This window comes from Selaginella moellendorffii, unplaced genomic scaffold (assembly GCF_000143415.4).
Source record: "Selaginella moellendorffii unplaced genomic scaffold, v1.0 SELMOscaffold_62, whole genome shotgun sequence".
NCBI classification, from domain to species: Eukaryota; Viridiplantae; Streptophyta; class Lycopodiopsida; order Selaginellales; family Selaginellaceae; genus Selaginella; species Selaginella moellendorffii.
Window position 1 is genome coordinate 441,854 of NW_003314323.1, and position 25,919 is coordinate 467,772.

Below are 25,919 nucleotides of genomic sequence, written 5' to 3' on the forward strand. Positions count from 1 at the left end.
AGTTAGATTGAGGTGTTTTCTGAGTTTGAGATAAGATCAACTGAGTTTAGTGTTGTCCAAATCCAAAAGTCATGCGCTAGTATATACCCTCAAGATTACTTGTAGTACATATGGGGGATTCCATAAAAAATCTAAGTTGGATTTCCTAAACTTGAAAAATTTCCACTTTAAAGGATGGTACCTCTTGTTAAAACTTATTTTAATTTGGAATGTGAAGGCCACGTGGCAAGAGAAAAAAGAAAGAGATTAGTATTGTTGATAGTAGTGTTAGTAAAGCAGTGTTGCATGTGGGGGGACCTGGGAAAACTCTAGATGCTACATGCAGCCTTTTTGGGCAATTGGGGCCAGAATGTGTTCAAGTCGACACGGTAGTGCCCCGGGCCCCAATTCAGGGCTTGGGATCCTGTGGGTCAACCTAGGAGGAGCCCTGGCTGTAAATGTAGCAACATAAAATAAAAGTTTGGTGGGAAATGAGGCAATGTTACAACTAGTGTGCCCAGAAAAATTAATGAGATGGAATCACTACACCATCCCTCAAGAGGACAATCAGGTAACTCAAGGGCACCCACAGCAACATCAAGGGTGAATCTATAGAAAAGTCTAAGGGGAAAGATAATAGGTGAAAGTGGATTCAACATTACTATTGTGAGAATAAATGTTATCGTGATTATCTCCAATGCAAGAAGAAGAGGGAGGATATAAGGCTCAACATTCAGAAGTGGAAGCTTGATATTCCAAGTGGGCAATCAAGCTATTGGAATATATCAAGTGATGAACACATCACTCGGAAATTACATCATAACTTCTCAAAAGAGCTCTACAATAAAATGGATCAACACATTCTAGAGAGTAGAATTGCAGATGTAGATGGCCTTGTTTTTGACACATCAGGACAAAAATTTGCTACTTCTAATGAGCACAATACACCACAAAGTCAGCCCTCACAACCCACTAAGTCCTCACAACTATCTAAGTCTTCACAACCTGAAGGTATGCCATTTATATTTGTTTTATGGTTTATAAGCTTCTAATGCATTTTAGATCTAAGTCAAGAGCCAAAGTCAGCCTCGAAAAGAATAAAGAACAACACCCTAGAAACTAGTTTGAAGAAACAAAGGGGATGGTAAAGATGATAAAGAAAAGTCAGAAAGTGTAAATAAAGTTTATACAAGATCTTCATAGTCAATCCATAGCAAAGTAGCAAATGATGATTGACACCTTAAGTTCAAAATCACAATAGACATAAGAGTGCTTGAGTAGTAGTCTATAGGGTGTGAGGGACCAGTTTACTTGTTAAAATGACTTGTTTAAGATGTTGATTAGGAAGAGAATGTAGTTTTTTTTAATGGTGCAAACTCAATGCATAATCCATTACAATCTTTCTAAATTTACATTTAGAAGTACTTCCAATGACATTACTTTCTTTAGTGTCATAATTTGGATCATGATTACTACCATCCTACTCTAAAAACCTATCACCACTGACTATCATAATGTTGTGCATAATAACACAAGCTTTAATGTAGTTAAATTGCATATAAAGATCACAAAGTTTCTTGTAACAAACACTTATTTGACTATAATCTTAGTAGAGGAGTGTATGAAATTATAGTTGAAGTAGTTGTCACTAACAAACTTTGTTGGAAATAAAATAAGCATTCCCACAACAACATCATAGCCACCATTTGTTATTAAATATTTAGTATCTCCAGACCTTGTATGGTAAACAGGACCATTCAATCTCTCACTACAAGTAATTTATAACTTGAAATTACTTGTGGCCCAAACCCTTTGATCATTTGCAAACTATCAACAATAGCTTGCACTTGTATGCTAAATCATCATTTATAATCCCTCCATTCCCATCCATCAAAACCACCTAGAAGCTCTATTTCGATATATATGCAATCAATAACTCTAACACAATTTGGGCAACTATACAATCTCTAAAAACTATTCTTCACTATTTGAAGTTTTTCCTTTTCTGGCCACCTAATATATATGCTTCTATGCTTTTCCACACTCTCACAAATTTCTTTAATATCTTGATGCAAGTTGTATGATAACATCCAAACTTTTCTTAAAGTGTAAGCCATGTATCCCATGTAGCTAACTGTTGTAAAGAGACTACATGTTTCACTATAAAGTTCTTACCTAGAATGTTGCAAAGAGCTTATGGAGGATTTGTACTGAGATCATTGTCTAACAAGTTGCAAAATCAAATGACAACATTAAAACTTGAAAGTAGCTTTTCCAATGACTTAAATTGACAACCCTCGCATAAGTGTAAAACAAATGCCACCAATACAAACTCCGCTCTTTGATGTACATATTTATAATAAACCTATCCCTTATGACCTTCAGTCAAATTTCCCACTTAGAAATCCATTAAACACATCATTGAATTCAAATAAATGTGTCATTGATGAGAGAAGAAGCAACAAAATTACTTAAAGCCATAGAGGAGTGTATTAAGTATTCCATCATTCCCAATTGCCTTCTTTGAGCTCTCTACTATGCCCTCTTTGCAACGAGTGCTCTATTCAAATGGTAAAAAATAAATTGAATTAAGGCGTTTTAGAACTTTGGTTCAATAAGAGTTTGTATATTAAGGTTTTGAAAAGGTTGTAACCTTCATTTGCTATAGTTTGTTAGTGGATTGGTTGACACTTAGAGTAAATTATTCAATAGAAAATGTGTATAATTGAGGCATTGATGCTACTAACACTTGTGTTAGTGGAAGTGGCATTGTTTTGTTAAGTGATGAGGAATTTTCCCTAAAATTTATTTTTTCATATGAATTTTTTTATTAATGTTTTGACTTTTTATTAGATTTTGAAGATGATTGAAGAAGAATGTAATTACAATATAGATATCTGAAGATATGGTTTTCGTGATAAAATTTTAGATGTTCATTAGCATTTATAGATATTCTTGTTAAATGTAAGATATATAAATATGTTATTGGATTCTTAAACATGTTATTGGGTCATACAAATTAAGTTATAGATAAGAGGATGTTAGTTGAGTCTTGAAAATTTATATTCTTAGATTAAGAGTAATTTTTTTTCTAAAATAGAAAAATTTCCACAAATTTTCTTACGTTTTCCAATAGTAAATCTGTTGATTATTTTATTCAAAAACCATTTTATTCTAGAGTTGACTTTGGTTAGTCTAGACCTTAGTAAGTAGTTTATATGATGTTAACTGAAAGGGATGCTAACTTTTAGAGTTAAAATGTAATGCACTTTATCTTTCTCCCCTTAAACTAACTGGAAAAGGGGCAATTGCTTGATGAGAGAGCCTTTAATAGCTATTTTATCCCTATTTATCCCTCAAAGTTCTAAAGATCCACGATGACAGTATATCCAAATTTCATCCCTTAATTATATGTGTTACACTCACCCCCCCTTTAGAAATGTCAATGTCCTTATTGACTATTGATTATTGACTAACAACCCCTACTGAGCTAAGGAGAACCAACATCTTCATTTCCGCACTGAATTTACTAATCCTTCCATTGTGTAGATTAGCTATTCCATGTGAAGCAACTAGTCATCCACCCGTACTGCAATCCCACGGTGGATACCTTCATCCGTAGATACTCTACACAAAAAGAGGACGTACGCATGGATGCCTAATACGTATGATTTCAAATTTAAGGGTAGGAATATACCTTTCTCAAGGGTATATTATATTTTTAAGTAGCCACTAATCAATGGGAATCAAACTCATGCTATTTGCTCTGATACCAAATGTAATGCACATGGTTTTAACCCTTTATCCTATAGTGATTTACCATAGGGTAACCATGAAGTGGAACCTAACCCTTTGTGTGCCACATGTCACATGCCATGTGTCCAAAGGATAGTGGTGTGGAACCTAAGTTTTAGGACCTTGGGCCATTGAATGAAGGAACAATGCCAAACTCCCAAGCATGGAACCAAGGAGTAATGGCATTGGGCCACAGAACAACTCTCGAGCATATAGCTTAAGGAGCAAAAGAATAGGAGCACGGAGCTACTTAAAACAGTCCTAGAGCATCTAACATCCCAATGCCAGGACCAGCACACAAAAAATGGAGCCAAACGAAGTTTGGTGTTATTCCAGCATACCGGTGGCCTAACGCAAGGACATGGGTATTCCACTAGCTAATATGGAATGGAATTTGGGCTTAGACCCAAGCCGGACACAAAACAAAGATAAATACGCAAGTGGGAGTTAAATTAGGCCTTAAGTTGGTTAGCCATGCCCAACCTACCCACTATTCTTACTATACATTTAAAACCCTCTATAGCTCCCCCCCCCGAAGAACACACACTTTGGGTTTTCACCCCAAGCCTCCTTTAGTACGAAGAGTTAATCTCTGGGACAAGCTTCAAACTTACTAAATATGGAATATCCCTAGATTGCGAATTTGGACACGAGACGAACACCATTGTGTTTAGGATAATCTTTACATTCTGTAGATGTGCTAAACGAGTGAATCTAGACACTTTTCATAATTAGCATTTGGACTAAAATGAGACTAACACAAAAAGCATGATAGCGAGGGTGTTTGGCAGATATTATAAGCTATCATCTAGCGATATTGAGGGACCAAGCTCAATATCACAGGGGTTCTCAACACTAGCAAGTGCAAATCAACATCATGAGTTTCTCATCACCGTGTCAAGTTTACTTGACAAATGACAACTTAGGATTTCCTTCCTTAGTGCCCTTCCGGTCTAAGTGCACATATGATGATTAGTTTCTCAACTAACTTAGGTGGAAACTAATAAAGAGTCCAGCAATACCGACCTTTTGCCATTGTGGCAGTAAGGAAAGAATATCCGAAAGAACTAGCCAACAGATAACTTTCACATTTGCGACACTCTCTTCCTGTTAGGGAAGATTGATGTCTTCGTCGATGCATACTCCAGTCTAAAATACCGCCAAGGAAACAACTCCAGTAAAAGTTTATGGTATTCACACTATGTGAAAAATGCACCAATTTAAATGAATTAAGGTAACCTCTTTGTCTAATGCAGATGCGCTACCAACTTAGACACCTTTCGGCCGTTGCCAACAAGAAAATGACTAACAGAGTTAGCCACCCTTGCTGCTTTGGGTGTCACCCAGTTTACAAAAGTGTGATATGCCCCTGTTCACAAGGGTATAGAGAGAGAAGCCAAAGGCCCCAACCCTCATGAGCAAAGAAACCAAACCCGTCAATAAGGTTTAAATAAACTACTATAAATAGGCAGTTAGAGTTGTTTATATGGTCACACCCTTTTAACAAAATAAGGAACATCGACAGAGAGGTGGGTTATGTGATCAGTTGACAGTAGCTACCCCATGACTAGAGATTTCACCATGCACATGAAGTGCCGAAGTCAGTCTGCCTATACTGGCCCAAACTCAAAGATCAATAGATGGACAGTATCAAGGTCATAGACAATGATAACTTAGAGTCTTAATTATCAGTGAATAAATCTTAGATTAGAACATAAAAGTAAGTTATCATCTGATAAACCAATATTAAAGTACAAGAACCACCAAGATGAGCATGTTTAGAAACATAAGATTCACCATCCAACAAACTCCAATAACAAGTATACCATCAATAACACTTGATGATAAAACTTAACTACCAAAAATTGTAAATAATATGCCAAACAATTTACCAAAAACAACTAAAAGAACATAAAGTATCATTGACTGACAAGCAAAATGCTTATGAATGTATCACTCGAAGGAGAAAACATCCAATGTATCAGAACCAACTAGAACAACAATCAACAAAACAGAATGAATGTGGCAATACTAATAAATACGCGTTTATACTAACTATTGCACTAGTCAATCCTAATAGATCCCAGTCAACAATACTAAGGAACTAGAATTGCTCAAGTAAACATTAACAACATCCTACCGATATTAAAAACTAAAAGATAAATCTAGAGCAAACCACAAAGAACATGTGGTATTGTGAAAAGCCATAAGCCACCAAAGAGAACAATTAACTATTATAAAAGGTCATTAATCATCCCATTAATGAAGAAATGCATAATCATTGTCGAAGAAAGAATCCACCATCCCGAAGACTGGCAAATCATTCTAGATCAACAATAATGAAGCAAATTTTTTAATGAGAATAATCAACTATCCTAAGGTGATAATTAATCATCACCAATGATTATCAGATGCAAAAGCCAACTTCAACATTAAAGCTAAAGAGATAAAATGCCTTCCCCAACAACTTCTAACAAATGGAACAATGAGTATAAAACTCAAAGTCTAAAAACTCAAAGAAGCCTATAGCCAAGTTTTGCTTAATAATGATCACGAGTCTCGCATGAATTAATTTTAATGCTAAAAAATAAATCATGGCATAATCCATAATATCTTCCTCAACACATCCATAAGCTAAACTTCATAATGCAAAAGTTAATAAAGAGTATGTCTACATCAATCCAAAAGCTAAGCATAATGAAGCTATGCTCAACAAGTGATCATCTAATCGATCCTCCATGAATCCATCGATAACAAAACGTAACTCACTTCAAAACAAGCACAAAAAGAATCATCAATGATCAATATATCCCAACATAAATCCAACAAGGAACTAACATCTTCAATATCGATCATTAACTCTTCCTCTTGTAGAGTTAGCATTGTCTATGATTAAATCACTTTTCAAGAAAAAGCTCAAAACTCAACCTTGACTAAGCAATCTCGTCTAAAACACAACCAACTCAACTTGCAACTTAGTTCATTTGAACGTTAATACAATTGCTAACAAGCAAATGCATGAATGCCAACAACATAAAGCTAAAGCCAAATCATTAACACTATTTGCATCAAGACTAATGAAACTCAATATCAATTTTATGGAAAGACGTCTCATTTCACTCAAATCTCAATAATAATAATGTCAATAACAAGGCATCACTTTAATGCTATCAACACCATAACAAAGATAAAAGAAAGCAAAAGTGAATCACCACTCAAAACTCCTTAGCAACCAAACTAACCAAAATCGAAAATACTTTACTCAGTATCTGAGATTAACCTTTCAGCAATACTCAGTTATAGATAACACATCATCAAGGAGTGAATCACCACATCTGCAACCAAATAATATCGACAGAGGTAGAATCGACATGCCAACATGGAAAACCTATGTAATTCTAATAACACGATCTTCCACAACACCATCCGGTAAAGCAAACCCATCATTGCTAAATCATCATCGAGTGAAGTAAGTGTTAAACAGTCCTCAACAAAGTCTACAAACAATCATTAATCGCAAAGTAACTAACAATCACTCTTCAACTTACCTTCACAAGACCCAAACACTAAACCCATGTCATCAAGTCATATACTTGTCCAATATAAACGTAATACCTCAAGCACGAGATAAAAGTTCATGGACAAACATGAACTAAATGATTACTCGAATCCAACTTAACCGCAATAAACTCACCAACACATCTAGCCAATAGCTCAAGTATGCCTCAAGAGGCTAGTTAGGCATGATTAACATTTAGTCGAAATTAAAGTGAAAATCATAAGATGGACTCATATCGATACACAACCTCCTCATATACAAAGCTATAGTACAGGTACTAACATCTCAATCTCAAATAACTAAGTTGGATATCACCATCCTCAGCCAAGGCACAAGGCCATTAAGACCAAATCAAGATTAGTGAGAACTCACTATTCTCATAGAGTTTAATGAAATGCAAGGTGCAACCTGCCACTAAGCACAACGCTACAAAAAAAAGCACAAAGGTCACTTTTCTAGAAAAGTACAACAGTCACTATTCTACACCAAATCTAGACTCTATTCAATTCAATTGCCTTAAGCCCAAAAGTTAACATCCTTTTTGGGTCACATCATACAAACTACTTACTAAAGTTTAAACTAACTGAAGTTAACTCCAAGAACATCACAACTCTACTGAAGAGGTTGCCTATTCAAGATGTGATCATACCTGCATTTTCTTGTATCTTGTGTGTGAAGAAGTCATTCTTTTTTGTTTTTTTCCCTGCTAACTTCACTTTTTGTTTCTTTCTTACTCATCTCAAGGAAGAAGATAGATAAGTTTTATGGAAACCTTGGATCACTCGTGATAGAAAGATAATGTAAGTAACACTTCTTTTCAGTTCAATTTTTACAGTGGATTCTCTTATGAGAAAACAAAATGAGGATATTCAACTCCACAAGAGTGTTTTCAAAGAAAAGATAAAAAAATCTACTGCTGGACTTGCAAAAGCTCACAACCGTAGAGAACGTCACACAGTCAGGTCCAATGCCATCGAGCTGCAAGCACAGCATTCCAAGAATGACAACACTCTGGAAACTTGAAACTTGTGGAGATGTATAGGAAATGTGGAAGCATGGAGGGTGTGAGGGAGAAGTTCTTTTGGATGGAGAGGAGAGACAAGCAGTGTGGCCAGAAAGAAGCTCTCGAGCAGTGTTTTCCCGGACACAAGTGCTGTGCCAAAAGTTCACGGGTGCTTGGGCGAACTTGGCATCCGGCATTGGCACTGCGCTCGTCAACATGTATGGGAGGTACAAAAGTCTGGACGATGCGAACCAGATTGAGAGGAAAGACGTAGCAACGTGGACTGTGATGTCTCGGAAGCAGAAGACTTTGGTGGCTTTCCAGGAGATGCTCATGCTTTCCAACAAGGTGACATTTCTGGCGCTGCTAAGACGTCAAGAGGGAGATCTTCATCGTGGACGGGGTGGTGACATGTCCATCTCCGGGACGTGGTCGACGAGAGTGGCGAGTTTTCGATCTTGTCGGACCACCGGCCAATATCATGGGTCAACATCTTTACTCTAGACGTAGAATCTTATCAACTTATTGTCTCCTTTAGTTGCATCCACTGGAGCACATCTTCCAAGGCCTGTGCTGTGCACGAGTAATGGTTCCTCTGGAGCCTTCTGCGAATCTCGTATCCCACGGGATCCAACATCGCGAGCGACAGCTCCCCGAGCGGTGGCCTTCAAAGACTGTTTGACATTCATTGACTACCCTTGACATTGAGCTCAACTAGTCTGGAAATGGATATCAGTGGATGAAAACGGCAACGTGTGGAACACGTTGTTCTATCCAATTTTGTGAAGCTCTTGTTCTTCAATAAAATGTAGGATGCAGAAACAAGAGCAACAGAAAATGCAGAAAGTGGAGAAAGTGGAGATCCTCTTTTGGTTGTTCTTTGCTCTAGGCCTCTCGCAAATGCTGGGATCCTCCTTCAAGAACAAGGCGCATGCCCTTCTCGAGTTCAAGAAGGGTATAAACGACACACAAGGCACTCTTCTTGACTGGAACCCGGGCAATGTTGCCAACATGTGTGTTTGGGCAGGAATCTCATGCGATTCTTCCACCAGCGTCGTCTCGATCAGGCTTACATCTCCCCTCTTGCAGGGAAGTATATCGCCCTCGATTGGCCAGCTGACACAGCTCAGAGAGCTCAACTTGTCACGTAACTATTACATGTCCGGTGGGATCACAAACTGTTCTCTCTTTGAGGTGTTAGATCTCTCCTACAATCTCTTCCAGGGCCGGATTCCGGGCTTCTTGGGACGCCCTCAACGTCTACGCCATCCTTCCCTGCGGTGGAACTATTACAACCAGGAGATTCCTCGAGCCTGGCAAATTGCTCGTCTCTCGAAGTCATTAATCTCTCGAGAAACCATCTTGGTGACCGCATTCCGGAGTCCCTGGGTCAGCTTTCCAGGCTGCAAAATCTCTCTCTGGCTGACAATTCCTACATGCAGGCCTCGTCCAGCTCCACCTCGCGATTCCTGGGGCGAAGAACCCTGCGGCGCATCCTCGGATCCTTGTTGCCGCTGCCGCTTCCCGAGGATCTGTGGAACACTGCCTAATTTGAGCAATTGCTCGTGTTTCGTTGGTCTCAAGCTTCGAAACAACAAGTTCACCAGTCGATCTATTCAAGCCTTGGGATGAACGAATTTACTCAAGCAGCATTGTGGAGCTAAACTTGACCTCCAACAGCTTCAACACCTCTATGGACAGCATACTAAAAGGAATCCAGCAAATGAAGCACCTTCAAATTCTGGCTCTTGGTGGTGAGATCCCTGCTGGTCTTCTTTCTATGAAATCATTTCAAAGTTTGGACCTCCAGAACAACGGTTATAGCTCCATTTGCCTACGGCAACCTGGGGTATTTAGACATCAGGTTCAACCAAGTTCACTACTCTCCCTTTTCACGCATCGAAGTTTCTTAAAATTGTGAACGTGTTACGTCTGGCAAAAAACCAGCTGACATCTGAGATCTTTGGTGGGGATGACTGCGCTCTTGAAGCTATCGACATGTCCCGCAACAACTTCTCCACAGGCCTGTCCCCGCAGAGCGTGGATCTATCCGTTAACAATCTACAAGGTGGCCTACCGAGTGGAATGGCAAAGCTCCGGAACTTAACATCCATGACCGTCTCCAAGAACAACTTGACTGGGCCTTTGTTTCCACAGGTCGGCTCACTGGAGAAGCTGAATACTTTGGACCTTCATGAAACAGGTTCTCAGGAACCTTGAGGGAAGACTACCCCCCAGGGTCGTCGATGCGGCGACTTGATCTCTCTTACAACGAGCTCTCTGGCGAAGTTCCTCCAGGCATTGGCAACTTGTCAAAGCTCACGAGGCTTGATCTTTCCAATAACCATCTCTCCGGTGTCATTCCTTCGGAGCTTGGACGCTGCTCTTCTATAACGCTGCTGGACTTGTCAAGCTTCCAAAGGCGATGGACAATTTCAATCCTCAATGTAGGAGATAATGTGCTAACTGGTGAGGTGACCATGGACTTTGGAGCCACTAAACACCTAGTGCCTTCGCAACTTGGGCAGAACCAATTCACTGGCCCTCTCCCATACAGTGCAAACGCACCAGGTGCAAGTCTCAAGCCAAACTCGGCAGCATGACAGCCACTTTGCACTGGGATCCAAGCGTTAGACCTGCGAATGAACAACTTCCAGGGCATGTTTCCAGAGATAGTTTGCAAGTGGTGGAGATCATTCCCAATGCTTTTACGCTCGCATTGGTGGCTTTGAAACCTTGCATTGCATAAACCTTACTGGGCAAAGCACCAGTAAGGTGGTTGCTGGAGAGATCAATCACTTGAAGATTGGTGAGGTTGGCGATGCATGGTGGGATGGTGCCTAGGATATTGTTGTTTGCGAGTGACAAGACCATCAAGCAAGTCTCCCGAGTGGTATAGCTTTGGCGGGGGCGTGTTTGACTACGGGATCACCCTGCGAGGAGCATACACCAACATATCAAACCTCATCGATTCCTTCACGCTCATGGACTTCTCAAACAACGAGCTCGAAGGTGAGCTGCCTCACACTTTCTCGGCTCGTGGGTCTCAACACCTCAAGCAACAGATTCTCTGGACGCATCCCAGTTGGACTCTCCATGCTTAAGGTGCTGGAATCACTTGACCTGTCGCACAACAACTTCGAGGATGGCATTCTGCAGGAGATTGCGTTCATGCCAGTTTCAGTGTTGCCCACAACAATCTCAGTGGTCCTATTCCTACTTCAAGGAAGATTCCTCAAGTATCCTAATAGTAAGAGGCAACTCACAAGATCTGAACATTTATTTGGCCATAAGCCTGATCAATATGGCAGTCTTTTATAGTGCTTTGTGTTTAGAACTATCAACAACATGAAAGATATATACATAAAGCAATCTGAAGTAATTTTTATTGTTGCAATCCTTGTAAAAGCCAAAGTCTTCAAAGTTCTTGGAGATGTTTAACCTCTTCTAAATGCAACAAGAATAGTTCATTGACACCTCCCATGGATTGGTAGGGATAAAATAGCCAATATAAAGATAAGAACAATACAAAAATGTATAGCAAAAGTATACTTTATGAACTAGTTGCAGCACAAAGCCACTATTGCACATAAATGATTTGTTAGGTCCTGCCATGCCTTATGGTTAGATGCCAACACCCAAGCACACACATCCAAGAAACTACTAAAGAGTTATGTAGGAATAAGAAGTTTGTTATCTTATTCATTCTTCAATAGATAATTAGTAAATTGGCTAATAATCTCACTATATCTACCCACAGTGAGGGAAGAAAGAAAATAATCTATTAAATAACATAATTGATATTAACATTAAAATATATTTAGTCTTTTTTTGCTTCTATGCCCAAAAAAGCAAGAATGGGTAGAATGCTCTTTCACTATAGGCTTGTTGCATGTAATGTTGTGCCATACATAAATAGGTAAATGGAATTTACTTTGGTCCATATTGTCCATATCATCAGGATTAAGCATGTGCACTAAAACACCTTGTGTGATAAGTATGGATATAATAATAAAGAAACATTTGAGAATAAATATTATAGATTACTTTAAACACTAACATCACCATCTCCCAAGAATATCCTTAAAAGCACACTCCTTTTCGAGTGCAAAAATAGCTTAGCCTATCTTTTTTGCCATTTGAATCCCCTTTGAAAGACAAAATACCTCTAACAAGATTTACATGGCTGTGATTTGAATAGTGTTGATAGCCAGGGAACACTGAGTGAAGAACCTTTGAGTCAATCACATTTAAGATGATGTTTATAAAGCTATTGTATCTTAATGAAGAAAGAGCAACACAATCATCAGCTTATATAGCCTTACAACAGTTTTTTTATAGAAAATGGTAGTTCCAAGAATAAACTTAGAAATTAATTTGTAATTAATTTGTAAAGAAAGAAGTTACACACCTTTTGCTTCTACCCACTAACATCTTTCTTATCCACTACCATATTCAAAAGAAGGCAATTGAATGAAAACTCAACAAATCCATCATTATTGTTAGCCAAGTGCACAAAAAGCCTTCCCATATTAGAGAGCAAAGAAGGATTATAACAACCACATCCTCATATGTCATGAAGCTGTTTGCAACCTATAAGGCTTAGGAAATGTATGAAGGAGTGTCCCAATGGTGGCATCCCATTCAGAAGATTGAAGAAGATGAAGTTGATCCTATAAGGCATGAATTGACCCTGGATCCACTAATCAAGCATGTAGGGCTTATGACTAATAGCATTTAGAATTTTAGTTAAGTTAAATTTAATACTAATACACAAACTATTATATATTAAATTGATACTACATAATAATTGTGAACCTTAGTGTATATCTATTTAGAGTTTAGTAAGTCTACAGTTATTTCTTCATTGTCAATTCCATGACTCATTGCAAGTTGTTTTTATTTTTTTGCTACTGTCAATAGTGATATATCTTAAGCTTGATTTTTTTATATAGGCAACTATGTCCTCCTCCTCCTCCATTATTCTGACATGCTTGGTAGGAGTTCTTTGTGCTTACAAAAAGGTTTACAACTGTGCCAACATTTGGTGTTATGCAACATATGGATGAAATCGAGAAAGCTTGGATTAATCTCAAACCTTCTCACCATGTTGCATATAATGGTATAATATGTTCTTTTGCAAACTCAAAGTGTCATTGTGAAGGTCCCATTCATGAAATATTGTTGTCATAAGCATTGGAGTGGTTTCCTTTGGTTTCACCTGAGATATTCAAAGTGTAGATTTCTATGAAGTTAATTATCTTTTTCAGTAATTACCTTTATCTTGCCTAGCCAGTCAAGTTTAAAGCCAAATGGGTAATCATTAAATATAGTTTGATCACTATTGCCTACAATTGAATCTCCCTACACATGGATGTTGATCACTCCATGTAGAAGACTGCAATCTAACAATCATCTACCACCATTATTGGCAAAATCCCAAAGCATGGTGGATGATGTCTTTGCTACAAAGTGCCTTTATCCTTCACGTAGTTGTGGGGTAGGACAGCTAGCAATGGCTTTCTTTTTATTTTGGTACCAATATGGATTAAACTAGTTACATGTAATTCCCAATGAGAACAGCAACTTCCCTAGAATTGACAAAGTTACTTTTATAAACAAAAAAAAAAACCTACACATCTAAGAACTATTAATGAAAAAAAAATGATAAATAGGACATCCCTTTTCAGTCAGAATCTCAATCTCGAATGTGACTTCCGTATTCCTCTATAGGCAGAATATTCTGCTACTCTCGTCCATGCTGGCGTACACGTACTCATCTGTCGGCACCACAAAGATGGGGAGCATAAGATTTAATAATAACATTACAGTATAGATAAAAGAACTATTTGGCCCCCAATAGAGAGGCCTACAGATGATATTAACACATCCAATCTTGAAAGGAAATTCTAGATTATAGAGGAAACAAAAACACACACTTAGTGCACTAGATTATTCAGGTTTCACTCACTTCCACTATCATCAAATAGTTAAAAACTTTACTCCACCTTTAGCCCTGCAGTTTTTCATGGGATGTCAACAGATAATTTAAACTCCAAATTCATTTGTGCACTAGGCAATGAAGTTGGCAATCCTCAGCATAATTGGGTGAATCTAGGCAACCTTAAGAGGATTTGACTCCACATTTTGATGCTCATTACCATCCATTTGTGAAGAGACTTTTGATAAGGCATTTGGTTCTTGATTTGGAAGAAATAGATCCCTAGGTGTAAACTTATAAATGGAGCAAAGGGCTATTCAACACTAGTCCAACCAGACATTGCCATAGAAATTATACAAGACTTTTGATCTATACACTACAGTGGCCACTAACAATTAAGCCCTCTTTATATACTAATATAAAGTCCAAATCAAATAAAGTTTCAAACCCACCAATGTATGGATGGTTAAACAACTAAACAGAAAATATCTATAAAAATAATAAGACAAGTAAGCTATAATTTTAGCCTGGAGACAATGTCTGTGAACCCGTAGTCTTTGAAATGGTGGATGTCCTTGACAAGCATGCCTCTCATTTCTCTCCCCTTACTGACTACCAAATAATCTAGGTATGCTGTTAAGCTGCTGAAGTGAGCTGTGGACCTCCACGTACTTCGGCAATAAAGAATTGACAGGCTACATTTCAAACAACACGTGGTAGTACAGGTTGACAAGTCTTGTGTATAAGCTGACTAAGCAAGTTCCACACCCCTGTTCTACAAGAGAAAAATGGAGAAAGTGGAAATCGTCTTTTGGTTGTTCTTTGCTCTAGGCCTCTCGCAAATGCTGGGATCCTCCTCCAAAAACGAGGCGGATGTTCTTCTCGACTTCAAGAAGGGTATAAACGACACAGAAGGCAATCTTCTTGACTGGAACCCGGGCAATGTTGCCAACATGTGTGTTTGGGCAGGAATCTCATGCGATTCTTCCACCAGCGTCGTCTCGATCAGGCTTACATCTCTTCTCTTACAGGGAAGGATATCGCCCTCGATTGGCCAGCTAACACAGCTCAGAGAGCTCAACTTGTCACGGAACTACTACATGTCCGGTGAGATTCCCAGCGAGATCACAAACTGTTCTCTCCTTGAGGTGCTAGATCTCTCCTACAATCTCTTCCAGGGCCGGATTCCGGGCTTCTTGGGACGCCTTCAACGTCTACGCCATCTTTCCCTGCGGTGGAACTATTACAACCAGGAAATTCCCTCGAGCTTGGCAAATTGCTCGTCTCTCGAAGTCATTGATCTCTCGAGAAACCAGCTTGGTGGCCGCATTCCGGAGTTCCTGGGTCAGCTTTCCAGGCTGCAAAATCTCTCTCTGGCTGACAATTCCTACATGCATGGAACACTGCCTCGAAGCTTGGGCAATTGCTCGTCTTTGGTTGGTCTCAGGCTTCGAAACAACAAGTTCACTGGAAAGGTACCAGTCGATCTATTCAAGCTACCAGTGCTCTTGACCCTTGGCATTTCGATGAACGAGTTTACTGGTATTGAATCTGGTGGCTACGCCTCAAGCAGCATTGTGGAGCTAAACTTGACCTCCAACAGTTTCAACACCTCTATGGACAGCATACTAAAAGGAATCCAGCAAATGAAGCATCTTCAAATTCTGGCTCTTGGTGGCTTCCCACAGCAATTGTCTGGTGAGATCCCTGCTCGTCTTCTTTCTTTGAAATCACTTCAAAGTTTGGACCTCCAGAATAACAGTTATAGCTCCATTCCTTTGGACTTTGCCTACGGCAACCTGGGGTATTTAGACATCAGGTTCAACAAGTTCGCTGCTCTCCCTTCTCATGCATCAAAGTTTCTTAAAACTGTGAACGTGTTACGTCTGGCAAGAAACCAGCTCGCATCAATCCCACCTGAGATCTTTGGTGGGGATGACTGCGCTCTTGAAGCGATCGACATGTCCCGCAACAACTTGTCCACAGGAATTCCTGAAAATTTGGTGGATTGCCTGTCCCTACAGAGCGTGGATCTATCCGTTAACAATCTACAAGGTGGCCTACCGAGTGGAATGGCAAAGCTCCGGAACTTAACATCCATGACCGTCTTCAGGAACAACTTGACTGGGCCTTTGTTTCCACAGGTCGGCTCACTGGAGAAGCTGAATACTTTGGACCTTTCATGGAACAGGTTCTCAGGAGCCTTGTGGGAAGACTACTCCCCAGGTTCGTCGATGCGGCGACTTGATCTCTCTTACAACGAGCTCTCTGGCCAAGTTCCTCCAGGCATTGGCAACTTGACCAAGCTCACGAGGCTTGATCTTTCCAATAACCATCTCTCAGGTGTCATTCCTTCGGAGCTTGGACGCTGCTCTTCTATAACGCTGCTGGACTTGTCAAGCAATGAACTGAATGGTAACCTTCCAAAGGCGATGGACAATTTCACAGAGCTTCTCATCCTCAATGTAGGAGATAATGTGCTAACTGGTGAGGTGACCATGGACTTTGGAGCCACTAAACATCTAGTGGCCTTGCAACTTGGGCAGAACCAATTCAGCGGCCCTCTCCCATACAGCTTGAGCAACATCTCCTTGCAAATGCACCAGGTGCAAGTCTCAAGCCAAACTCGGCAGCATGACTTCTATCTGCAGCCACTTTGCACTGGGATCCAAGCGCTAGACCTGCGAATGAACAACTTCCAGGGCATGTTTCCAGAGATAGTTTGCAAGTGGACGTGCTTGATGGTCTTGTCACTCGCAAACAACAATATCCGGGGCACCATCCCACCATGCATCGCCAACCTCACCAATCTTCAAGTGATTGATCTCTCCAGCAACCACCTCACTGGTGCTTTGCCCGACCAGCTCGATCTCATGCAAGGTTTCAAAGCCACAAATGTGAGCGTAAAAGCATTGGGAATGATCTCCAAGTCTCCCGAGTGGTACAGCTTTGGCGGGGGTGTGTTTGGCTACGGGATCACCCTGCGAGGAGCATATGTCAGCATATCAAACCTCATCGATTCCTTCACGCTCATGGACTTCTCAGACAACGAGCTCGAAGGTGAGCTGCCCCTCACACTTTCTGGGCTCGTGGGTCTCATGCAGCTCAACATCTCGAGCAACAGATTCTCTGGACGCATCCCAGTTGGACTCTCCAGGCTTAAGGTGCTGGAATCACTTGACCTGTCGCACAACAACTTCGAGGGTGGCATTCCCCAGGAGATTGCGTTCATGCCCGAGCTGTCCAGTTTCAGCGTTGCCTACAACAATCTCAGTGGTCCTATTCCTACTGGCAACAACCTCAACACCAGGTTTCTGGATGCCTTCACAGGCAACACTCTCTTGTGTGGATTCCCACTCTCGGCATGCAATGCTTCGACATCTAATTCCTCGACCGACATCCCAGTACATGCCACCAACACTGATACCTTCTTCATCTTGGGCTTTCTTTGTGGTGCTATCCCGCCCTTTGCGGCAGCGTTCTATGTAGTGGTGTTCACCAGCAAAATCCAGATGATCATCAACAAGTTCAACAAGTTCCAAGAAGATGGCGATCATTCAAAGCTGGATTTTACTGCACAGGCAATCCCACAACAGTCGAGTCTTGCCACCCCCCAGCAACTTAGCTTCAGCAGCTAATGTAAAAACGAAAATGAAGGTACCAGCTTTTCAAAGCTGCTGTGCGATTTCAAGAGAAACAAGAGTTGATAAGAATTGTGGAAGAATAAAGGTATTTGATTATAGAAAGCTAGACACTTGATCGCTGTTATCTTCCACTCCCAGGTAGTAGAGGCATAACAAAGCCCCAGAGCACAGAACAAACACAAGCGCCAGCCTCTCGAGCGTGAGATCGGTCTTGCTGCTGTCCAGCTGAGAGGCGCTCGTGATCTGGTACCAGGGCGATGCCACTGCTCCAAACAAGATGCCCACCAGCGCGCCACCGACGTGAGTCCAGGCATCCACCGGGAGCTCGTTCCCCACCAGCACGGTCAGCCCGCTAAGCACCAGGACCTTTTGCAAGAGCTCGCCGGTGTCAAACGTTCGCACGGCCTCCTTGTTCTTGACGAGGAAGATGATCCAGCTGCAGATCATGGCAAACACCGCGCCGGTTCCTCCCACTGTTGGCTGCGACGTCTGGAGAAAGCTCGCCACGTTGCCCATGGCACCGCCCAGGAGGTAAATCAGGACGAGTCCTATGGAGCCGTAGAGGCTCTCCACGAGTGGGCCAAAGGATATCGTCGCCCAGCAGCTGAGGAAGAGGTGCAACAGGCCCGAGTGCTGCGAGAAAGGGAGACACACACGGTTTGAGTTGATCTGAAGTCGAGTGGAAGAGCTCATACCAGGAAAGTTGGAGTTATCAGCCTCCACCATTCTCCGGCGACAATGAGATCGTTCACTTTTGCTCCTTGCAAGAATGCCAGATCCATGCCGTTTTCTGTTTGCTGGGTCGTCGCAAGGCCGAAAATGTAGACACCAATGTTTATCCCCACAATGGTCGACCTGGGGAAAAGGAATCAGAGAGAAAAAAAAAAAAAACCAGAGAGAAAACGCAAGCTTTGACTTACACCACAATGGATCCCCGTCGCATGAGGAGCAAAGGCACTTCTTTGCTGGTCTCATCACTGGTGGTATTCAGCACGACCAGAGGAGTTTCTTCATTGTTGGGATCCAACTCAAACTCACTCCCACGATCTTCTTTCACTGCTGCGGCTGCCGATGCCTCCTCCTTCTCTTTGGATTCGGCTTGCTCAAACTCCTTGAGTACTGTCAGGAGCAGCTCCTCCTTCAAAGCGTACTCGTCCTGTAGTGACTTCAACTTATCAGTACCTGCCTTCATAAAAACTCGTCAACTAAAGCCCCGCCCAGCACAAACAGAAAAAAACTGCCTAGTGCAAGAGTAAAGACTCACCACTAGCGTGGCTGTGAATTTCTTTCGCTGGATCGTGCTCTTGCTTCTGCAATCCGCCAGACTCCACGGAAATCGCCGCTGCTTCTCGTAAAGAACTTAAAGGCTCCTCCTCCTCCTCCCGGGAAGCCGTGCTCGATTTCTTCTTCTTCGTCTCAAGCATGTCGAAGTATGAATCCAGGGTCTTCAATGCACTCTTAACAGCCGACGAACTCTCCCCCTTCTTCTCATCATCATCGCTCTCGCCCGCCGACGACGAGCTGGCGCTGCCCGAGCCCTCGCATTTCAAGCGCCGGCAGCAGCGCTGCGGCCTCAGCGCCGATCCCCTGTGCCCGATGCTACTCAGCAGCCGCGATCTGTGCGACACCGAAAACCCTTGCTGGATCGCCGCCACAGACATGAGCTCCGAGCAGAACTCCATCGCGCAAGACTCACCAATCGATCGAAATCCGCCTCCTCTCCGCCATCGCCATAGCCAGAGCTCGCTAGAGCCCTAAAATATTTAAGCCAAGGGTGAAAAGAACAAACAAAAGAATTAATAGTAGTAAAAATGAGCAAGGACAAAAAGAAGGGAAAATTTACTTTTTACAACCATTGGCTCTTCGTGAATTTTTTTTCTTCTCTCTCTTGTCTCGAGGACGAGGATCATCACAAGCCGGGCCTGCTTCTCCTCATCCTCTTTCTTCGTGCCGCCGGACCCCAGCTTCGTCTCGACCACTCCTCCTCAAATTCGTCGCTCTCCTTCCCCATGATCTCCTCGGACGAATTCTCGCCAGAGTTTTGGTGCTGCTGCTGCTGGCTCAGTCGATCCAGGGACTCCTGCTCGGACGTCGAATTGTTGCTGCCGTAGTTCGAGGACGCGGAGGAGATCCTTTTGGTCTCGTGATGAGGATGAGCGTGGCCTCCTCCATCTCGGTGATCCCGTGGCTTCGAGGACGAATTCACGGCCTTGGTGATGTTGGTGGTGGAGGAGAGATCTCTGGCTGCTCCGGCTGATGATTTGGAGCTCCTGGATGATGGAGTGTGATGTTGGTGTTGTTGGTGATCGTTTTGCTGCTGCTGCTGCTGCTGCTTCTTGGTTACCAGTTTCTTCTTGATCTTGGACGAGGACTTTGGAGCTTCGGCCGCCGCTCCACCATTTCCACCCCCGCCACCACCGCCACCACCTTCGCATTGTGTCAGGGCCACCTTGACGGATTTGAACGAGGCCTTCGGTGGATCCTCCGCAGCAACCACACTCTCCTGGAACTTGGCTACTATCGTCTTGCTGTTCTTGCTCTTCTTCTTCTTCTTCTTCTTCTTGCTCTCGTCCTTCACAGGCTCCGCTACCGCTGGCGATGGCTTTGGAGGGGCGGCGGCGGCGGCCGGAGGAGCGGCATGGTTTGCCACACCTGTAGGCAGCGTTTCGATGAGCCGCCTCTTGGATTTGTGATGCAGGCGGAGCACTCCACTGTCGCCGTTCTTCTCCGGCTGGACGTGATCTCGCTTCGCGGGAGCCAGGCTGACGAGGATCTCCGCCGCCAAGTTGGCACCGTCGTCCGGATTGTCCGCAAGGAACGAGTAGCCATTGCTCCCCGCCTTGTCCTTGTCCTTATCCTTCTCCTTGTGACGGCTCCCGGACGGCGAAGCTTTCAGCGTGGAGCTCTCCTTCTCCTTGACACCCTGGTGGTTCGAGTGAGACTTGGAAGACGACGACGATTTCAAGCTCTTGGGATTCACCAGATGCTTCCTCTTCTTCTTCTCGCCCTCCCCATCCCTGGACAGCTCCCCTGTCCGCGAATCTAGCTCCTCGGCAATGGCTTCCGGCCGCTTCTTCCCGTTAGTAGTAGCGTTGTCAGATTCCCTTGTTGCCAACAAGTCTTTGGAACTCACCAGCTTGAATCGCCGCTTCTTGCTGCTCGTAGGTGGCGCCGCCGGCGGCTCAGCACTGTCTCGAACTTCTTCCCTGGCCTTGTGCTGCTGCTGCTGCTGCTGCTCTGAAGAGCTTCTAACCGCAACCTTCTCGATCTTCCCGGACCGCTGCTTCACCTGTACATCCTCCACGCTACCGGTGTCACAAATCGGACATCCTGGCTGCGAGCAACTACAGCTTGGAGCCTCCTCACACCTTCCCAAATCAGCCTCGTCCCTGGAGCCACCTCTTCTCTCTTGCAACACTTCATCCCTCTCCACTGCTTGCGCATCCTGCTTGATCGGCTTGACCACGTCCAGCAGACCGGAATTGGGCTTGTCGCTCGAGCTCAAGCCCAATCCCCCCGGAGGATTCAGATCCAAGCCTTTCGGCTTGCTCTCGTCCTTGTGCTCGCCAGCCTCGAGCTTTGCAACCTCGCTCCCATTCACTGGGCTCTCCGTACTGTCCCCTCTCTTCCGCTGATCTGTTGCTACCACTAAAGCTGCCGCTGCTGTCTCGTCACCGTGTTGACGCAACAAGCCCACAACCGGTGGTCCGTCTCTGTCCAGCGGAGCCAGCTTAAGCTCCATGGTCGCTCCATCGAGTATGAGCTTGGGAGGTTTCTTAAACGGCGGTTTCGGAGGCGTTGAAGCCGAGTAAAGAAAACCCGGCGAGGGAGCAGTGCTCGCATTACTGCTCGCCCCTTTCAACCAGCAGCCACTCCCCCCACCACTCTCCTCTTTGTTGTTGTTGCTCGCATAGTTCGCCGGAGGAGGAGCAGCCGGAGGAGGAGGAGGAGGAACCACCCCGAGCACCGCCGCGTGATGGTGTTGCTGCTGATACGAGCTCGGACTCGGACTCGTGGTCGCAAAGCCCGAGCCACCTTGCCACGCAACTTGGACAGACTGCGCAGGTGTCCCCGCCTGTAACACGGCCACTTGCTGGTACTGTGGCTGATGCGGCTGGTGGTAATAGTTGGAGTTTGATTTCCACCACAGTCCCAGGCCGCCGGGGGGAGAAGCCTCCATGAAAGCCGACGACGACGACGACGACGACGACGGTGGCGGCACTGGCTCCCTTCTCGCCATGTTGGTGGACGGGATCAGAATTCCCTGGCTCGAGTAGCTCACGTGATTTTGCAGGCCACCCAGCGAAGCACCGAAAAACTTTCCATTGTCCTCCGCAGACGGACCCCGTTCCATGGCTGCTGCTGCTGCTGCTGCCGCGGACGCGAAGAACGGGTTCAAGTTCTCGATGCCGGAGGACGATGATGAAGATCCTCCCAGTCCTTTCCCGTTCTCGGCTGCGAACCGGTTGTTGGGGCCCGGCTCCAAGAACACAACATGCTGATTCTCCGCTGCCTTTGAATTCATGGAAAGAACTTCCTGCTGCTGCTGCTGCTGCTGCTGCTGCTGTGGCTTGGATACCTGCACGAGGAGAATAAAAACAAATGGAGAAGGAGCACAAACAAAAAAAAAGAAAGAGAAACAAAGACCCGAGTTAGCAAAGTAGAAGGAATCAAATTGTGATTAGATAGGAGGCACCACTACCTTATCGCTTGCGGCGAGGTGAAATCCATTGGGCGGAGCTCTGCTCTTCTCCACAGCAGCCGCCGCAGCATTCCTTAATGCTTGAGCTCCTCCAGTGTTGTCAAAGCCGTACCCCCAGATCCCACCCAGAATCCCTTGGGTCACACACGGAAGAACCTGCTGCTGCTGCTGCTTAAATCCTCCACCTCCACCTCCACCTCCTCCATCCGAGCCCGAGCTCTTGGCACGCTTTATCATCTGGAAGATCTCACTCTCTCCGTCTCGGCCGCTGTTCCAGCCGATCTGCTGCTGCGAGCCCACTTTCTCATGAACAGCCGCTGACGAATCCAGATTCTTCACACTGTTCATGGCTGGAGCTGGAGCAGCAGTGGCAGCAGTGGCAGCCGCGGCAGCGCTCAGCCTTGACACCAAATCACAAGCGGCGCTGCTGCTGTTATTGTTGTTGTTGGCAGTGGTGGTGGTGGCGGCGTTGCTGCTGGGCTCCTCCATCTCCACATCCATGTACTCCTCGGCTGGCAGCTCCAAGTCGAAAGTCCTCCGCCGGGGCTTGGCATCGCTCTTTTTGCCGCTGCCATCGTAGCCAGATGCCAATTCCAGCCTCGAGCTGTCGATCGCACGAGGCGGCCGGAGGTCTTGGAGCAGCAGCTTCTGGACACGATAGACCCTGTGGAGCTCCTGGACCTGCGCAAGGAGACGAACACCATCCATGAGAACATCTCGCCTCACTTTGCGCAAAATGGATAGATCTGACTGACCTGTTGGCGGAACTGGGCCTCCTGCTCGAGGATAATCTTCCTGACCATCTCCATTTCCATATCCAAGCCTTCCACCTCTCGCGTCTCCTACACACAAATGCCGCAATCCCCTGCTTCCATCCAAAACATGGTGCTCAGAACAAGCATAAAACAAAGAAAAGGAAAAAAAAAACACATACACACCACCACACCACACCACACCAAAGAGGAAGAAGGGAAGAAAAATAGATTTTTCTTTCAGACCTGTGCATGGCGAAGAGAAGAATTCCAAGCGCTTTACCCAGAAGAGCTCCACGGAAGAACAGCGAATGGAATAACAGCGGAGATATGGCGCTGTCCCTGCCATCGATAAAGAGAGGAAGAACACGGCTGCTCGCTGGGTAGATCTGGAGCTCCCGTGGCTTGATCTCTTGGAAAGATCTCTAGATCTCGGGGCCCCGAATCCAAGGCGCGCCGTTGCCAATTCTTTCTACTGCCAAGGACTGGAAGAAGATGCGGAGAAGAAGCAGCCAGTGGCGAGGAGCCGACGAAGAAAAGTCACCAGCATGCGTGGAATTTCTTCGGGAACACCGCATGTGTGGCGATTACTGTAAGGCGTGGCCAGGAAATGACAAGAAAGAGAGGAGTTCTTCCACGGGATGGATGAATGCCACGGCCGGAGCGCCTAGAGGCCAGAATCTCTCTCTCGCCGCTCGCCGTCCACAAGCTCCGGATCGAGGAATCAATCGTCGCAAGCCTGATTGATTGATTGGCAGCAGCGCGGCCGCGGCGCAGCGCCTTCCTCGCCGCCTAGCTACAAGAAAGATCTCGAAATATTTCCCAATCGCGGCGGCGGGGACGAATCCATCTGCCACGGTCAATGCATCCCGCGCGTCGCGGCTTCCTCGCGATTCCTAGCTCCGGAAGAACACCACCACACCTCCTTCATTCACACGCACGCACGCACACGGCATTCATTCCTCCTCCTTCCCCCATTTTCTTTTTCTCTCTCTTTCTCGTCTTCTTCTTACTCTGCCCGAACGATCTTCTCTTAGCCCTAATCACTGCCCTAAATTGGAGCTGGCACCGCGAATCTTTCTCAACGCTGGGAGGGAGGGTAAAAACCTCTAGGCTAGCACCAGGAAAAAAATGATTTGTTTTCACGCTCTTCCCCTCCTCGTCTCCTCCTACCACCAAGGATGATCCCGGGTAAAATCCGTAACGCACGTCGTTTCTACCGCAACCCCGCTGTACCACTCGGAGGCCGCCACGTGCCCCCTGCCCGCGAGAATCTTGCGTGGTCCACAACAAACCGAATATGCGCATGAATTCAGATTATCCGGATAGATTAGGTGCCACTGGAATATTCTCTTCCCCCCCTCCTTTAAATAGTTGCATGTATGCATATCTATCTATTTCTCAAAGGCCTCACAATCGTATTGCAAAGCTGACACACTGGTAGTGTATGAGAGATAGATTAGATTTACAATTTCTATATGGAGCCTTGTACACATCCGGAGAATGTTAACTTTATAACACGATTTCTAACAAACTCCATAATAACAAACTCAATAATAGGATACTAGTTCTCTTGTTTATGCAAAAGGGGGATCTTCCTCCATAGCTTCTCTTGTGTGTGTGTGTGTGGTTTGACCATTGCAACTTGCGAAGAACTGTTTGCCGGTATGAAATTCTAGCAAATGTTGTAAATGTTGTTGTAAATATTATATAAATGCTGTTGGCCATGCCCCACTGGAGGAACAAAGAGATGGTGGTGGTGGTGGTGGTGGAGGGGGTGGTGGATCATAGGATTTGTTTGAGAAACACCAAAAAAAAGAGGGGCATTTTGGATGTATAGATATTTTTCCCCTTCTTGGTGGTCTTTTTATGAGTGAATGCTCCCAAAACTGTGGACCCGGGAGATTGGGTCGTCTCCTCTTGTCAAGAACAAGTCCTCCCCTCTTTTACTTTTTTTTCTTTCTTTTCCGGCTCATGGGATCTATCTAGTGACTCCTCCTTGCTTGCGTTTGCAGCTCTTATATTCTCGTGTATCATGATCACGCCAGAGGGATTGATTGACCCGATGTGCAAGTGAATAGTGGTGGATCAATGTGGTGGCGGTGGTGGTGTGATGATTTCCCGCTAGGTCTTGGATCGCTTGTCTTCTAGATTTGCTGGCTTTTACACGATCTCAAAGGTCCCCTTGTCTTCCTCTCCGGAGAATATCCAAACGGAATAATCTCCGTGGCATGAAAGGTTTTAGGGCGCAGGTCAAAGCTGCCAACCAAACAAACTACTCAAACAAGCCAACATGATAATTCAGTGTTGGCATCTCTCTCCAAATCATGCGCAGTTTTGAGAAATCGTGTGTGTTGTTATCGGCCTTTGTGCCCCGCGATTATAAGTTTCGTTTGCGCCGGATTCGAGGAGTGGTAAAATCATGTTTGGTGAAATGTCGGTCTCGTTAGGTCTCGATCAGCCGGGTGGTCGATCGATCAATCTCGCAGCAAGCGTAGTTTGTTGAAACTCCTTGTGCTTTAGTAAATCGAAGATCTCTCCAGT

The 25,919-nt window shown here is 44.2% G+C and overlaps 3 protein-coding genes across 3 annotated transcripts; 1 reads left to right on the top strand and 2 right to left on the bottom strand.

The window, feature by feature from the left end:
- Nucleotides 1-16,234: 16,234 nt before the first annotated feature.
- LOC9644234 (LRR receptor-like serine/threonine-protein kinase GSO1) lies at nucleotides 16,235-18,000 on the top strand. Its single transcript, XM_024689524.1, has one exon. It carries the CDS (start codon nucleotides 16,239-16,241, stop codon nucleotides 17,913-17,915), a length of 1,677 nt encoding a protein of 558 aa, XP_024545292.1. The 5' UTR covers nucleotides 16,235-16,238; the 3' UTR covers nucleotides 17,916-18,000.
- LOC9644235 (RHOMBOID-like protein 9, chloroplastic) lies at nucleotides 17,987-19,675 on the bottom strand. Its single transcript, XM_002984452.2, has 4 exons — nucleotides 19,186-19,675; nucleotides 18,842-19,103; nucleotides 18,617-18,776; nucleotides 17,987-18,554 (listed from the first exon to the last, which is right to left on the bottom strand). Exons 1-4 carry the CDS (start codon nucleotides 19,601-19,603, stop codon nucleotides 18,015-18,017), a joined length of 1,380 nt encoding a protein of 459 aa, XP_002984498.1. The 5' UTR covers nucleotides 19,604-19,675; the 3' UTR covers nucleotides 17,987-18,014.
- Nucleotides 19,676-19,705: 30 nt separating this feature from the next.
- LOC9644422 lies at nucleotides 19,706-24,448 on the bottom strand. The gene is made up of 4 exons (XM_002984453.2): nucleotides 23,622-24,448; nucleotides 23,379-23,488; nucleotides 22,624-23,304; nucleotides 19,706-22,500 (listed from the first exon to the last, which is right to left on the bottom strand). The coding sequence occupies exons 2-4, from the start codon at nucleotides 23,436-23,438 to the stop codon at nucleotides 19,831-19,833; spliced, it is 3,411 nt and encodes a 1,136-aa protein (XP_002984499.2). The 5' UTR covers nucleotides 23,439-23,488; nucleotides 23,622-24,448; the 3' UTR covers nucleotides 19,706-19,830.
- Between the last annotated feature and the right edge of the window lie 1,471 nt (nucleotides 24,449-25,919).